This window comes from Rutidosis leptorrhynchoides, chromosome 2, assembly GCF_046630445.1.
Source record: "Rutidosis leptorrhynchoides isolate AG116_Rl617_1_P2 chromosome 2, CSIRO_AGI_Rlap_v1, whole genome shotgun sequence".
NCBI classification, from domain to species: domain Eukaryota; kingdom Viridiplantae; phylum Streptophyta; class Magnoliopsida; order Asterales; family Asteraceae; genus Rutidosis; species Rutidosis leptorrhynchoides.
The window spans coordinates 597,113,072-597,130,003 of NC_092334.1; the positions used below are offsets into that span (position 1 = coordinate 597,113,072).

Genomic DNA, 16,932 nt, shown 5'->3' on the forward strand with positions numbered 1-16,932 from the left:
ACATGTGTTTAGTTAATTTTAAAAGTCAAGTTAGAAGGATTAACTTTTGTTTGAAAACAAGTTTAGAATTAACTAAACTATGTTCTAGTGATTACAAGTTTAAACCTTCGAATAAGATAGCTTTATATGTATGAATCGAATGATGTTATGAACATCATTACTACCTTAAGTTCCTTGGATAAACCTACTGAAAAAGAGAAAAATGGATCTAGCTTCAACGGATCCTTGGATGGCTCGAAGTTCTTGAAGCAGAATCATGACACGAAAACAAGTTCAAGTAAGATTATCACTTGAAATAAGATTGTTATAGTTATAGAAATTGAACCAAAGTTTGAATATGATTATTACCTTATATTAGAATGATAACCTACTTAAGAAACAAATATTTCTTGAGGTTGGATGATCACCTTACAAGATTGGAAGTGAGCTAGCAAACTTGAAAGTATTCTTGATTTTATGTAACTAGAACTTGTAGAATTTATGAAGAACACTTAGAACTTGAAGATAGAACTTGAGAGATATCAATTAGATGAAGAAAATTTAAGAATGAAAGTGTTTGTAGGTGTTTTTGGTCGTTGGTGTATGGATTAGATATAAAGGATATGTAATTTTGTTTTCATGTAAATAAGTCATGAATGATTACTCATATTTTTGTAATTTTATGAGATATTTCACGCTAGTTGCCAAATGATGGTTCCCACATGTGTTAGGTGACTCACATGGGCTGCTAAGAGCTGATCATTGGAGTGTATATACTAATAGTACATACATCTAAAAGCTGTGTATTGTACGAGTACGAATACGGGTGCATACGAGTAGAATTGTTGATGAAACTGAACGAGGATGTAATTGTAAGCATTTTTGTTAAGTAGAAGTATTTTGATAAGTGTATTGAAGTCTTTAAAAAGTGTATAAATACATATTAAAACACTACATGTATATACATTTTAACTGAGTCGTTAAGTCATCGTTAGTCGTTACATGTAAGTGTTGTTTTGAAACCTTTAGGTTAACGATCTTGTTAAATGTTGTTAACCCAATGTTTATAATATCAAATGAGATTTTAAATTATTATATTATCATGATATTATCATGTATGAATATCTCTTAATATGATATATATACATTAAATGTATTTACAGCGATAATCGTTACATATATGTCTCGTTTAAAAATCATTAAGTTAGTAGTCTTGTTTTTACATATGTAGTTCATTGTTAATATACTTAATGATATGTTTACTTATCATAGTATCATGTTAACTATATATATATATCCATATATATGTCATCATATAGTTTTTACAAGTTTTAACGTTCGTGAATCACCGGTCAACTTGGATGGTCAATTGTCTATATGAAACATATTTTAATTAATCAAGTCTTAACAAGTTTGATTGCTTAACATGTTGGAAACATTTAATCATGTAAATATCAATCTCAATTAATATATATAAACATGGAAAAGTCCGGGTCACTACACATCACCCCTCTATGGGGCGTGATGGGGTTTGATACCGGCCGACGCGATGGCTCCATCACATGAAGGTGATGGGCCGAGCTGCGAATGGGTGAATGACACGTGTTTTGGACCGTTGAACTAGCCGTTTGCTTTCTTTTTTCTTTTCTTTTTTTCTATAAATACCCCAACTCTTTATACAATTATTCACACACATTTCATTCAATATTATTAAAATTCCTATTCTATACTTCAAAAAAATAAAATGGTACGTGGGTTGTTCCAAATGTTTAATATTTGGGATTTCGACGATGAAGAGGATTTGGATTTTTTTTACGAGAAATGGCCGAAGAATTGGATGCTGAAGAAGCTGTCAACGAAGACCGAGTTCGAAAGCGTCGAGTTTACCTACGTAGAGATCGTGAAGAAGCAGGTAAAAATTTACACATACATTATTTTTCAGAGCATCCAACTTATCTTGATCGTTGGTTTAGAAGATGTTTTAGAATGAGTAGAGATTTACTTTTACGCATCCAATATGACATACTTAGTTATGATGTAGAACCTTTACCTAGTCATTTCGAGTATTTTAAACAAAAAAGAGATGCGCTTGGTAGACTAGGTTTTACTACTGAGCAAAAGATTACATCTGCGTTGCATCAATTGGCGTATGGTACAGCAGCAGACATGTTTGATGAATATTTACAAATGTCTGAAGCCACATCAATAATATGTCTAAATATGTTTTGTAAGTGTGTTCTGCAACTATATGTTGATGAATATTTGAGGAAACCAACGAGTGGAGATATAGCTCGTCTCTATAGCGCTCATGAAGAAAAGCATGGTTTTAAGGGAATGCTTGGAAGCATCGACTGCATGCATTGGCAGTGGAGGAATTGTCCAGTTGCTTGGAAAGGGCAATATACGAGTGGTCATTAAAAACACCCAACCATTGTTCTTGAAGCCGTTGCTTCATATGATACGTGGATTTGGCATGCATTCTTCAGTGCTGCGGGTGCAAACAACGATGTGAATGTTTTGAATCAATCTTCATTATTCGATGACATCAAAAATGGAAATGCACCATTTGCTCCATTTACTGTTAATGGTCAGGAATACATGAATGGTTATTATTTAGCTGATGGGATTTACCCCGATTGGGCAACATTGATCAAGGCATATTCGACACCAACCGATGAGCCACGTGCAAAATTCAAACAATTTCAAAAAAGTGCACGTAAAGATGTGGAGAGAACATTCGGTGTTCTTCAAGGTAGATTCCATATTCTACAAATGGCTGGACGACCACATAGCGTGAACAAGTTAAGACGAATATTGTATTGTTGTGTGCTATTGCACAACATGATAGTCGAGGATAACGGGTTTAACATTACCTGGATCGAGGAAGAATTACTGGCCACTGATGAAGCAAATCCTAACTATGTAAGGAATCGCTCTACAAGTCATGATGTACGAGAACAAGAAATACGAGATAGAAATGTTCATGACCAACTTCGACATGATCTTACTGAACACATTTGGAGCCTTCCCCCAAACTTTAGAACTATGAATGGTTAATTTGTGTGTTTGTTGTATTTTAGATTTAATTGTTGTATTTTAATAAATTGTTGTATTTTAATAAATTCTTGTATTTTAAGTATTTTGAATTTCAACTTTGGATTCGTGTAATACAGTAGTGATGAGCAGAGATGCTCTGCATAAAGTAGTGGTGAGCAGAGATGCTCTGTATAAAGCTGTTTCCACTATTACCTTTATTAAAGCTGTATTCAACATGTGATTTTAATTCATGACCATTAGATTCGTTCAAACACTTGCTTCAATCCCCTATAAATACAACCCCTCAGTTGTTAACAAACCACATCTCAAACACTTATCTCTCTACTACTTCTAAAATTTATAAGTTCAAAATGTCTCAGATGAATGTTATGCTTCAAGTTAACTATGGTGGGGAATTCGACCGCGAGGTCAAGAATTACTCCACCGTCGATTCTGAACAGAGGGAGTATTGCCTGAATGTCCGAAATTACCCGTTGTCTGAACTACTTGATTTTCTGAAAGAGGACATACCTCTTACATTCTCACAAGTCTGGTTCTTCAAGGAACCCAATGTTCCAGCCAGTCTTCTTAAAGATGAAGAAGATTGGACCATGCTTGTGGGTCGAGCAGTGACCAGCAACGAAATCATTAAGTTGTATATCGAGTTCCGGGATGAGAGCGAAAATATCGTGTCTGATGAAGAGGAGTACGTGCCCTTCGGACCACAGTACGACACGGATGGCAAATTCTATTCGTCCGATTCTCCTGATTTCAATGATTTCTAAATGTTTTGTTCTATTATCGTTGTCGTTGGGTAGTTTTCGTTGTCATCGTGTTTAATCTGTAGTTTCAAAAAATTGTAACCGTGATGTTGTTTTAATAAAAGTGACGTTCAAAAAAAAATTTGTGATTTATTTTTGTAATAATAATAATAATAATAATAGTAATAATAATAATAGTAATAATAATAATAATAATAATAATAATAATAATAATAATAATAATAATAATGATATAAAATGAAAAACTAAAATTAAAATTAACTCCATCACATAACCATCACGCCCACCACTACAAACTCCATCACGCCATCACCCCATCACATTTGCCAACTCAGCACTATACCCCACAAAAACCCCCCATCACCCCCATCACGTCCGTCACCATTAAAAATGGTCTAAATGGGCTGGGCGTGATGGCCCAATAGGCAAACATCATTGATTTGGTCCCCCATGAGAAGAAGAAGAAATCAAGAAATAGTGTTAAATGAGAAACGGTCATGGTTGTTGTAATGATCGGTAAAATACTACTCGTAATACTAATGAATAATGATTTTAAATTCGGAGTATATGGTAGACAAAATACTGAATAATGATATCGGAGCAGGGATCAATCGATTCGGGACACACCTCATGGAGCTGCACACTCGACAACAGCAACACATACTCCTCAAAGGCTATGGCAACCAAAATTGACAATATAATTCTTCCAAGACCTAATGTGGGCGATGCAACAATCCGCAACAATTTGATTCCACAAAAAATTGGAATCTTTGTTTGGCGTGTTCTAAAAGGAAGGATCGCTGTGAAACAGGAACTAGCAAAACGAGGTATTTATTTGGGGAATTTATCTTGTCCAATCTGTAATGACACCCCCGAATCAATCGATCATGCCTTATTCTCGTGTAAGCTTGCACATGAAGTGTGGACCGGTATTCATAATTGGTGGAAGATCATCATACCTACGTCTTGTGATCTCAAAACGTTGCTGGTTAACACGACTTACGCGAACCTTCCAAGTAGACTCTGAAAAATCTGGCAAGCAATCACGTGGACGACGATTTACATGCTCTGGAAAAACAGGAATCAAAAAGTGTTCAAAGACGATTCTTGGTGCGCGGCGAAAATCATATGCGAAATTCAAGTCAAGACTTTTGAGTGGATTAATAATTGTTCGAGTAAATTAAACGGAAATTGGCTACAATGGCTTCTTGACCCGATCAAAATTGGAACCTTTGACCCGGGCTGAAGATCTTTAGTCATGTCTGTCTTGTTAGTTCATCGCGAATGTAATCTGTTTGTAGTGTCGTGAACATTTCAAAGATACACATGTATAGCTCGTGCTAGGATTCGTGGATCACAACTACACACTGTACATTTTATGTATGTATATACTATATATATCGCTTTTCAAAAAAAAATATTACTACCTCCGTCCCAATTAGATAGTCCTGTTTTTCCATTTTGGGATGTCCCAAATTAATAGTCCACTTCCATAAATAGAAAGGAAAGAGGATATTTGATTGGTGGATCTGGAGAGAGAAAATATTTCATTGGTGGATAAATGAAGTTAGTGGGATTTCCTAAAACTGTGTGCCATTTTGTCTGTGGACTATTAAATTGGGACGGAGGGAGTAATAATTAATATTAAAAAGTAAAAGGTAGCTTCTGAATCAATGTGTTGTTGCTAACCCGACATAAAAGTGGATTCTCTTTTCTGGTTTGCTCTTACGCATGCTCTCACGTAAACATAGACACTTCATTGCACACAGAATTATACTAATAAGTTTTTTGGTATTTATTGAAGCCTAAAACATTTTTAGTTTTATAAAATCTTTTGTAGTAAGCTCCAAGCATTAGCAATGTCTGTAAGTCTCTCATCCTCTCTCAATATATTATATTATGATTATATTCCTACATAATTGTATGAATGGTATGATTATGATTATTTATTGTTTATGGGGTGTTATTGCAGATGGTGGAAGTGAGAGTTCCAAATTTGGATTGCCATGGTTGTGCTTCAAAGCTAAAAAGAGCTCTATTTAAGCTCAAAGGTATGTACACTCTTATTAATTATTAATATGTTATAAAATAAATGTATTAAAATCATTTTTCTAAGTTAAAACTATACATTAAGTTCAGTTAGGCAATTAGATAATCTAAAAATCTATAAAGAAATAAGGTTTCTTAGGGTGCGTTTGATAAAACTGAATGATTTAGCGCTGAATGGTTCAGAACCTGAATGATTCAAAGCCTCTGAATAAAGTTTGTTCTAAATGAAAATAAGCTGTTTGATAATCATTTAGAATGAACGATATAAACTGAGTAAAATTACATTAAAGTGTAACATGAATAAAATATTCAATATACTTGTTAGTTAAGTGTTCAGGATAGGATTTGAGTAGAAAATTACATAAAAGTTAGGCTCTTAATGGTTAAGAGAGTGATCAATCTCTGAATGATTCAACACTGAATTCTGAACCATTCAGCACCATATGTCATTCAGAGGTCAATAACAAACGCACTGAATGCTGATTGGTTCAGCATTCAGCACTGAACCATTCCATTAAGAGGCAAACAAACGCACCCTTAAAGTATTTTAATTTTATGTTCAACTAAATAATGAACATTAACGATTTTTGTTAAGTAAAGTACCACGTACATGTCAACCCATTAAAAGAAATAAATAATTAAACCGTTTGAATGTTGGGACGATATGGATGTTTCTTAAAGTTTGTTAGGTTTCAGGCGTTAGTTTGTTGATTTTTGCTTTAGTTCCCATTTGTTTCCTCGTTTTCATCAATTCGTTAAGTTCCAATTTTTTTTTTGGATGTTAAACACTTTTAACTACTGGCAAATTCAAAAATCTTTGTTGACGGGGCAAAACGTTAAAAATCGAATAAAACAATATAATAGCTTAAGACCCCGCTGCTCTACACTAGACAATGTCATTGTAGACGGTTGACCGAGGTTTTTTATTTTTTACACAGTTTACCACTTTTTAATACAACAATGTTGTCTTCACCTACTGACTCTGAGTGAGCTACATTAGATCTATCATTTTTTATGACACTTTTAAACCTTAAAAACTTTAGTACAGAGTATACATCTCAACCCATTTATTTATTTATAATGTTCTATTCTAAAGTTTGTGTAACTTTTGTTTTTTTAGTATATACAAAAGTCAGCCAAAAAGATTCTTTATACTCGTTTTTTGTAGCATTTCTCAGAGCACCAAAGTTGTTCTAAAAATACTTTGGACGAGTTCCATATTTAACCGGTTACCTAATCTACCCATTTTGTGTCAACTTATACCAAATTAGTAAACCAATCAAACTAGTAAACGAATTCATAAGATTGGTGTTTTATGTAAGACATGTTAAATTAGACCCAAGTCCAATATTTAGGCATGGATCCATTAGGGTTAATTAGATGATTAGGGTTACTCATAATCTCTAGTCTAACAATTTAATGTTCCTGTTTTTCTAGGAGTGGAAGAGATAGAAATAGAAATGGAGATGCAGAAAGTGGTGGTAAAAGGCTTCGGATTAGATGAAAAGAAAATTTTAAAAGCCATAAAGCGAGCCGGTAAAGCAGCCGAGCCGTGGCCTTATCCGGGTTACTCATCTCATTTTGCTTCGTTTTACAAGTACCCAACTCATATTGCTAATCAATACTACTATGATCGGAATGAAACTGCTGGACACAATTTGCATACTTTCTTTCACACACCATCGGTTTATTCTGTAGCTATTGCCTCCGATGAAGCTGTTGCGTCGCTTTTTAGTGACGATAACCCTCATGCTTGTAGCATTATGTAAAAGGGCAGTCATTTGTTTAGCTAGCTGATTTTGTTTTGAGTTCATTATTTAAGTATGTTGAGACAAAAATTTTAATTGATTTTGATTGGTTTTGGTGTTCAGTGTATTGCAATTGGTTGTTATTAGCGAAAATTCCGCTAGAGCTATATATGTGGTACTTATAATTTGCACGACCATTGGCTTTGTATAAAGCATGTGACTAATCTAATTTATTTTATTATCTTTTTGTCGTTACAAATTACTCGTAAAATCGATGTGCGCTAAAAGTTAGGCGGGAATCAATTTTTTTAAATAAACATTGATATGATTAAGGTCATGTTTGAAAACAAACTTTTCAAACTTTTTAAGCTTTTATCTTTTATAAAAAAGTTTATATCAAATAAAAAGCTCCGTTTTGTTGTAAGAGTTTAAAACTTTTTAATACTCTGAAAAAGCTAAAAGTTAAAAACTACCAGAAGTAGCATTTCGCTTTTAGCTTCTAACTTTTTGTCATTTTAATTTTTATTTTAATAGTTTCAATTACTCTGTCAAACGACTAAATACATGTAAAAACCTAACAGCTACAAGCCAGCAGCTACAAGCTAACAGCTACCAGCTAGTTTTGCCAAACAAAGCCCGAATTAAAAATAACTAGTCTGGTCCTAATCAACAACAACCGAATTCGATTGTGTATACAACAACATCAAAACTCAACCCACAAAAATGGAATATGAAGAGAGAAAATGTATACAATTCTATTCAATATATATAGATAAGGATGCACATGGGGATAACACTCGCGAGTCGTTAGTGCAAATCCTATTCAACCATACCAGTCAGTTTTTTTTACTCCTGAATCCACGGAATTTGATTTAATATATAGAAGTCGTTCTTGTTTTGATATATACAGAGTGATACAATATACAACATACAACACAAGAAAGAAAAACATTTATTTGACTTTGGATGGTCAACCAACATTCACATTAGACTGATGCTAGTCAACCATAGTCCATCCTCTCAAAATGCAGAAACAGAAACTCATAAACAACTCAACTAACATCACAAAACATACATCTAGATGGAACTCAATTTTCCTGTAGCCTTCTTTCACCTTCATCTTTAATCACTGCAAACAAAACATCACCAATTCATACACCTCAACATGTCATTGATAACCACAAAACAATAAATATCAACGGCACTCACCATATGCCGTAGTAGTCTCCGTAATAGTCTCTTGCATCGGCACATTCCCCTTTCTGCGATGAAAAACATTTGTTATCGTCTCCGACAGCATTTTATCATCATCACCGGGCTTAAACGTGTTAACCAAATACTCTTTTACCCTTACACGTGGACTCCCAACGTTCTCAGTATTCTCTTCCTGCCCTGACCCTTGCATTTTCGACATCACCGAGCTCCCAGCTCTCGCCACTTTCTCGTAAACCGGCCCCAGCGTCCCTGACAACGTATCAGCAACTACATGTGCATAATCAGTTGCCGAGTACGGTTTCGTATTACCTTCGTGTGACTTATCAGTTGCATCACCTTTCTTTGCACCAGAGGAGCTCAGTTTTGAGACGATAGTGCCTTTAACCGCTGCAGCCTTATCAGTGACCGCTGATGTGGCAAATTTTATCTTTTGCGAATAGCTTCTATCCTTGTTCGATGGGTCGGTAGCGATAGTGTCTAGTGGGGGACTCTCAACCGTCTCAGGCTTAAACTGATCGTGAGATCCGGTGAACACATGCTGATCCGGTTTTTCTTGATCTGGTTTTGTAGCCTTTAAATGTGGCTCGTGATCATACACGCTCATTTTGTCGAATGACTTCAAGACTCCAGTAATCCCTACTTCTTTCCCACCTGCAAAAAGGTCAATCGATCCACTTCAAAAGAAACTTATAAGGTTTTTCCTATTCAAACCAGGTTTAGCTATCCGAGGAACATAATAATATGTGACTTAACCGGGTTATCCGTCATCGTTCCTAACCATTTTCGTATCTACCCAAAAAAGCTGCTACTAACGAGGATATCAACGCCCCGATGGTTTGAATGCACATTCAGTAGTTGTTACGGATTTTAGGTCTTTGCGCTCATACCATGAAAAATGGATTACTTTTCACGATCATAATAAATTACGAGAAGAATAAGGAATAAATCAGTGGTGTGGTGAATTTAAAAATCATAGTCACGGATGTAACTAATTAAAAGATCAAATTTATTTTACACTACTTAGTAGTGTCACTCCACAAATTAAAATATGCATTTGATGTCACTAGCTAAAATCCGAAAAAAAACTTCCACCAGTTACCATATTTCAATGGTAGCCCAACCACTCTTATATAAAGAGATCCACCACTATATAAATAAGGGAGATAATATTTTCACAATCACTTTTACTTCTTCTATTATCATTTCATCCTTTTTTTCTAAAATACCCTTCTATAAATTATAATAAAATGTTCTAAAAAAATTATGTAAATTTATCATTAATGGCATTTTAGGAATTTTAAGTGAAACAAGTAAATATCAATAAAAGTCAAGGCGAATAATATAGAAATTTTAGGTGAAACAAGTAAAAATGATCGTGAAAATATCAATTCTCATTCCCATATAAATAAAAATAAAGAGACAATAAAAGAGGCAAGTCAAGGCGAATAATGTAGGCTATGTGGGGTGGATAATAGGACCCCCACTAGTTAACTTTTTTTTTTTCCTTCAAAATTTTATGGTACGGAGTAATATTAAAGTTTTGTAAGCCATCACTATATTTAAATTTAAACGATGGCCGGGTATGAGCCTATGAGGTGGGATCCACGACCCACTAGTTTGAATTTCTTTTTATAAAAGCTTACGGAGTTATATTTAAATTGTATAAGAAAATCACCAAATTTTTAATATATAACCTTATATTTATTTTTAGAATTAGCCGGTCTTTCGCGGGAAACGTATCCGTTACTACCTCAACGCTTGGTTCAAAAATTTGATAGGCAGTCGAGCGGACGTGTGTGGTTACAATGATATGAAAAAATCGGAACAATGAAGTTTTCAACAATAAAGATTGGTGCGGCCCAACGGCTCTAAACGAGATCCAAATTGTTAGCTTCGATTAAAAGGTGTGCAAATTGATTGGAACGTCTGGCTAGTAAACCCGAATGTATATTTAACTATTTAGTGATCAATGTAATTCTATCTCAGCATATTAGCCTTGTAACTCTCGGTATTTTCCTTTGATCGAGTTTGTTGAGTTTTTTTAGGATAGTACAGTAGGGTGTGGATGTATATCTCATGTACTGAACCTTATTTTACATTAATAAATCTTATTGCTTTTCAAAAAAAAAAAAAAAAAAAAAAAAAGTAGGTCTAGTTAAAATAAACCTTCTTAAAAATTTTAGAAAGTAAATATACGACCTTATATTTATTTTTAGAGTTACTAGTCTAGAATGAACCTCTATAAAAATATTAGAATTTCATAATCTAACACTCAAATTGTATACGACCTTCTGAGTTTGATTCTAGAATTGTGAGTAGGTCAACCCCTACCACTGACATGTCATAAGGACTCCTAACTAGACAACTAGTGTCAACAACCCGCGGCGTAACAAACAAAACAACCAGTTGTTGGGTCGAGGCCCGTGGTAACCAACAAAACGGCTTTCTTTTAGTTAGGCCCATTATATTTATGTTGGTACTAGAACTTGGCCTGTTTTATTGTCTCTGTATACATCTACTAGTACTATCTATTACGTTATGGAATAAAATAAACCCTTTTTAATCGTACCTCCATTTGTTGGATCATCGACTTTAGTCTGATAATTAGCTGGAGGAGCCTCTGCCACGTTGGCAGCATAAGGATCTTTTTCCATGCCAGTATGACCTCCAATACCACTTACGGGTCGTTCTTGCCCGTATACACTACGATCGACCCGAGACACTTCTCTTGGATCCTTGGTTACGCCAGTTGATTGATGCTGACTATAAGGACGTTGGCCAAACTGAGATAGACCAATTGTTGGATCATTGACTTCAGTCTGATAATCAGCCGGAGGAACTGCTGCCACGTTGGCAGCATAAGGATCTTCTTCCATGCCAGTATATCCTCCAAAACCACTTATGGGTCGTTCTTGCCCGTATACACTATTATCGACCCGAGACACATCTGTTGGATCCTTGTTTACACCTGCTATTTTTTCAATGTTGTCCCTTGATTGATGATGTTGTGTATAAGGATGGTGGCCAAACTGAGATAAATCTTCCGGATGAGTCCCGTAAGTTCCGGTGGACAGCGGCGGCGGATCACCGTGTTTCTCCTCTTCTTCCCACTGTGCAAATGACCGTACGGGTGGGTCGACTATATTGGAATGAGTAGCGTAAAGGTCCTCTGCTAAAACTGGAGTACCCATTACTGTTGGTTGCACTAGACCAGTCTTAACCAATGGCGAATCATTCGCTACAAAAACAGAATTCATATTTAATTAAATTGACTCAACTTTTGGTGTAGGTATTATATTATAGAATGATCAAAATTTTGAATACAAAAAACTAACATGGATGCTGTTCATGATCTTTGTGGTCATGTTTGTCATGATGATGGCCATGTTTGATTGTGTCCTTTAATTTTTCCACCTTTTCTTTCACCTTTTTCATTGCAGATTTGGTCTCTCCACCATGTTCTTCCTCAATCGTACCTTTAAATTTAACCACATTAAGGCCGAGTATTTTCATTAAGTTTCGAAGTAATAAAATGTCTATTTAAATACGTAAATTGTTATATTAAATTAAATAATTAGAAGGGATGTATAATTACCAGTGGCATGGAGCGGGTCATCATACTGAGTGCGGTGCATTTGTGATTCCATAATGAGATAATTTGAATTTGAATACTGGTTGTTTTATGTAGTATATAAAAAGTTTTGGATGATATGATGTGAAGAGAATGAAAATGAGGGTCTTTTAAAGGAGAAAGAAAATAGATAAGGTCATAAGGATATGAGTTAACTAGCCAGGTCGGACAGGTAGGGAGCTTACACGTATAATATTGTAGACACGTGGCACGAATGTCATGATGATGCATCTCTCTCTAGCGTTTTTTGAGTATTTTTTTCAGAGCACCTGAAAGGTTTTTAGGAATTTTGTAAACAGTTATTCTTTTTCGATAAAGTTCGTTCACATTACCATATTAACTATTCGACAAAACTTATAAATAGTACTAGGGGTATTTTCGTCTTTTCATCTTTTTTTCCCTTCTTTCTTTCAAGTAACACCACAAAAGCCCCCCCCACACTTTGTTCAAAAATTAAAATCGGCCCCAAATACAGGGGTTAAAGCGTCAAATCAAAATTTTCATAAAATATTTTAAATAAACTCCACTCAAATATTCAACAGGTCATATCTTCTCGCTCGCAACGAGTTAAATTTTTCCGACACCATACTTAAACTCGAAATAATTTTATGAACACAATGTCACTAACTATACGCAAAACGGACACTTTTAAAAAAACGTTAAATATTTAAGGTACTTTTCATATATGTTGATTTTTCACTCGCAGGCTCCGTAACTAAACACAATAAAATACATTAAAAATCGAACCCCCGCCGCGAAGCGAGGGTTCGAAAACTAGTTCAAATTAATTGTTATTTGAGAAGGTTTGTCAATATTAAAAAATCTATTTTTTTTAAAGCGAATTTCGGCATCAACCATAGAGAAATTAATCACATTCGCGATCATTTATTACACACACGCATTTTTGGAAGGAGCATTAGGTGAGCTGAGCGAAGCTCGAACTCATAACAACCATAACTCCAAATACAAAGAATGAGAATATCACTTAACTAGAAGCGCGATAGTATTAAAAAATCTATCCCTCAACTCAATTCATTAAATATTAATATTAATCATATTTAATTTAATATATATATATATATATATATATATATATATATATATATATATATATATATATATATATATATATATATATATATATTCTGTCATTCAAGAAAAATTCATTAAATATTAAATTTAAATATGTATATAAATATAATTCGTGTATTGGATAAAGCCTTTGATTTTAATAAAGTGATTGATCAATTGATCAATTCGCTTTATGTCATCCTTTAGAGCGAAAACTAAAATAGATAGGTCTGCCGTAAAACTCGTCAATAAGTCTGTTGGAGGGTCTACGAGAATACAAAATTGTAAACTAGCCCTAACACAATGTAAGTAATATAAACAATCACCAACGAAGCATTGATTCAATGGTACCGCGGTTACACTTGTGTACTCGCAGGGCTAGAGGTCTCGGGTTCGAGCCTCGTCACCCGCTCTAGGAATTGAAATATATTCCTTGAAGGTGGCCCAAAGGGAAGGTTTTATCGACCCGCTCCGGGACTAAGATCCGGCCCGCCTGCCCCTCGGGATGGTTAAAGGGTCGGATCCTCAGAGTGTGGTTCGGGTTTCCTGCCCGAAAGCGCGTGTGTGTGTGCAAATGATGACTAGGCTTCGGTCCGGACTGATGCAAGTTTGTCTTTCAAAAAAAAAAAAAAAAAAAAGTAATATAAACAATCAAAAGTGTAAGGATTGAATAAACCGTACCCTTTTAGGGTTTATTATTGATCTATATATAGAGCATACAGTTACAACAATAAGGAAAGAATATCTCTACAAATATTTAGACTAAACTTTGTCCCTAAGTATAAGACTTTGACTTGGCCTCAACTTGTTCTCCGAGTTGTATGTTATTACGGCTAATACCCCCCTCAAGCGAATAGGTGGTGGACCAACATGAAGCTTGGTACGAAACTCTTCAAATAAAGGTCTAGGGAGACTCTTTGTAAATATATTAGCAAGTTGGAGTGTAGTAGGCACGAACTTGGTGTATAAACGACCAGAAGAGATAAGCTCCCGAATAAAATGATAATCAATATCAATATGTTTTGAGCGTTTGTTAGAGACCGGATTTTGACTCAAAAAGATTGCACTCTTGTTATCACAAAGAATAGTTGGTCGATCCGGTGGAAGAACATGCAACTCACGAAGCAAATGAGTTATCCAGATGACTTCAGCAGCGGTATTAGCGAGAGCCCGATACTCAGACTCACAACTAGAACGGGAAACCGTTAGTTGTTTCTTTGCACTCCAGGACACAAGATTCCCACCTAAGAAAATGGAATAGCCATAAGTGGACCGCCGAGTTTCCAAACAGCGAGCCCAATCAGCGTCCGAATAACCGAGTAAAGTGGGCGACTTTGTGTGAGAAAAAGTAAGCCAATAAGAGATAGTACCCTTGACATAGCGAAGGATACGTTTGACAGCCTGAAAATGATCATCGGTAGGAGCATGCAAAAACTGACTTACTTGATTAATAGCGTAGGACAAGTCAGGACGCGTAATCGTAAGATACTGAAGAGCACCAACAAGCGAGCGATAAAGAGTGGGATCCTTAAAAGAAGAACCGCTAGTCGAAAATTTTTCAGTTGTAGATAACGGAGTTGCAACAGGTTTTACATCAAGTAGCTTAGCTCGCGTAAGAATATCATAAGCATACTTTGTTTGACTAAGAAATATCCCGGAGTCAGTGTACATAACCTCAAGTCCCAAAAAATAACTAAGATGACCAAGATCTTTAATTGCGAATTCATCATGAAGTCGTGAGATAAATTTACGAATATAAGTCTCATCATTGCCAGAAGTCAATACAAACAACGTAAACGAAGAACCCAAACAAATAACTGATTCAACTACGTCCACCAATACATCCAAGCTCCACATTAAAAAAAAACCTAAAGAAATCATCCGAATCCTACCACATATATGCATAATCCCCAATTTCCATAATTCTTAAGCTCGTTAAACAGATACAGTAAACAGGAGCAGTGGCCTAGGCTTCCGTTGGTAGTAAACCAACGTTAATATTCAAAAATGACTTAATTACAACTTTGGTCACTGTGGTTTGTAAAAAATTGCACTTTTGGTCACTGTGGTTTTTTTTTTGCAACTTTAATCATTGTGGTTTAAAATCTTTACAAATTTAATCACTGGGACTACCAGACGTCAATTTGCACCGTTAGCCCTCATCATGTGCCGAGCACGTGAGGGGTATTTTCGTCTAATAACACCAATTATATTCAGCTATATATCCCCTTTTTCCCTCTTTTCCTAACCACGACTATTCAATTTCATCCCCAATCGATTTGTAAAAACCCTAATTGTTACTACCAACCATAACTGTTACGAGCATATCAATGTCGTCGTCACCCAGACGTGATAGATTATACACCATTCGAGACACTGAAGAAGATGACATTGGTTTGGTGTATGGGTCTGATTCCATGATTTTTACGATGAAGCTGCATCATGGTGGTTATTTTACGGATCCACCTGGAAGAAAATACTTAAATGGTAAATTTAATTACGTTGATTGTATTGACAGTGATACATTTTCAGTTAATGAAGTTCTTGATATGATGGAAGATGTAGGTTACCCTGGTAAGAGTATTATTATTCTTCACTTTTTAAGACCAAATACTTGTCTTGATTACGGTTTAGAGGCCTTAGGTAGTGATGAAGATGTATTGAATTTGTGCAAATACGTTAGGGAACATAAGGAAATTTGGGTTTATGCTGAACATGGAAGAACCACTTTATACAAACCTTTTAGCCCTAGAGGAGTTGTTATAGAGGAGATTGTTGAGGATGAGGTTGTGCCTGTTAAACCAATGAAGTTGAAAGTTAGAAAACCATGTGTACAAAAGAAATTACTTCTAGATTGGATACAAGGTGAGGGAGAACCAAGTACAATGAATGTGCATAACACATGTACACAAGAGAGTGTTGTGATGAATGACAATGATGTACAAGCACGTGTTGAAGTTCCTGTACAAGATGAACATACAACATATGAGGGGTTTGATGAGGGGTTTAATGATGAGAGTGATGATGATGTGCAGAGTTTGTGCAGTGATGATGAACAAATTGTTGATGAAAACTGTAAAGTAGTTGATGTTGAAGTTGACATGAAAGGTTTTAAATTTAGTCTTGAAGATGAAATAGTGGGTAAAGGTGAAGGTAATAATGAAACTAATTTAGATGATGAAGATATTAATGTGGTTGACAATGATGATTTTTCTAGTGATGATGATTTAGGTGATGGTGTTAGGAAGAAAAAGCTTAAGGAACTTAAGAAACAACAAAATGCTATAACTGATTTGTCAAAAACACATTTCTATGTGGGTCAAAAGTTTGCTACTAGAGAAGATGTGAAAGATTATATAAAATTACATGCTATTGAGACTAGAAGGATGTTAAAGATATTGTATAATGACAATATAAGAGT

At 35.1% G+C, this 16,932-nt stretch overlaps 5 protein-coding genes across 5 annotated transcripts; 3 read left to right on the forward strand and 2 right to left on the reverse strand.

The window, feature by feature from the left end:
- The first annotated feature begins 1,800 nt into the window (after positions 1-1,800).
- Positions 1,801-3,036, forward strand: LOC139889929 (uncharacterized). Its single transcript, XM_071872841.1, has 2 exons — positions 1,801-2,375; positions 2,466-3,036. Exons 1-2 carry the CDS (start codon positions 1,801-1,803, stop codon positions 3,034-3,036), a joined length of 1,146 nt encoding a protein of 381 aa, XP_071728942.1.
- Positions 3,037-4,386: 1,350 nt separating this feature from the next.
- On the forward strand, positions 4,387-4,824 carry LOC139889930 (uncharacterized). The gene has a single exon (XM_071872843.1). The coding sequence runs from the start codon at positions 4,387-4,389 to the stop codon at positions 4,822-4,824; it is 438 nt and encodes a 145-aa protein (XP_071728944.1).
- Positions 4,825-5,769: 945 nt separating this feature from the next.
- LOC139893383 (heavy metal-associated isoprenylated plant protein 31-like) lies at positions 5,770-7,615 on the forward strand. The gene is made up of 2 exons (XM_071876540.1): positions 5,770-5,848; positions 7,284-7,615. Exons 1-2 carry the CDS (start codon positions 5,770-5,772, stop codon positions 7,613-7,615), a joined length of 411 nt encoding a protein of 136 aa, XP_071732641.1.
- A 1,067-nt stretch (positions 7,616-8,682) lies between these two features.
- On the reverse strand, positions 8,683-12,456 carry LOC139889931 (low-temperature-induced 65 kDa protein-like). Its single transcript, XM_071872844.1, has 6 exons — positions 12,405-12,456; positions 12,145-12,285; positions 11,778-12,047; positions 11,379-11,498; positions 8,804-9,460; positions 8,683-8,723 (listed from the first exon to the last, which is right to left on the reverse strand). Exons 1-6 carry the CDS (start codon positions 12,454-12,456, stop codon positions 8,683-8,685), a joined length of 1,281 nt encoding a protein of 426 aa, XP_071728945.1.
- A 1,817-nt stretch (positions 12,457-14,273) lies between these two features.
- Positions 14,274-15,368, reverse strand: LOC139889932 (uncharacterized mitochondrial protein AtMg00810-like). The gene has a single exon (XM_071872845.1). It carries the CDS (start codon positions 15,366-15,368, stop codon positions 14,274-14,276), a length of 1,095 nt encoding a protein of 364 aa, XP_071728946.1.
- Positions 15,369-16,932: the final 1,564 nt, after the last annotated feature.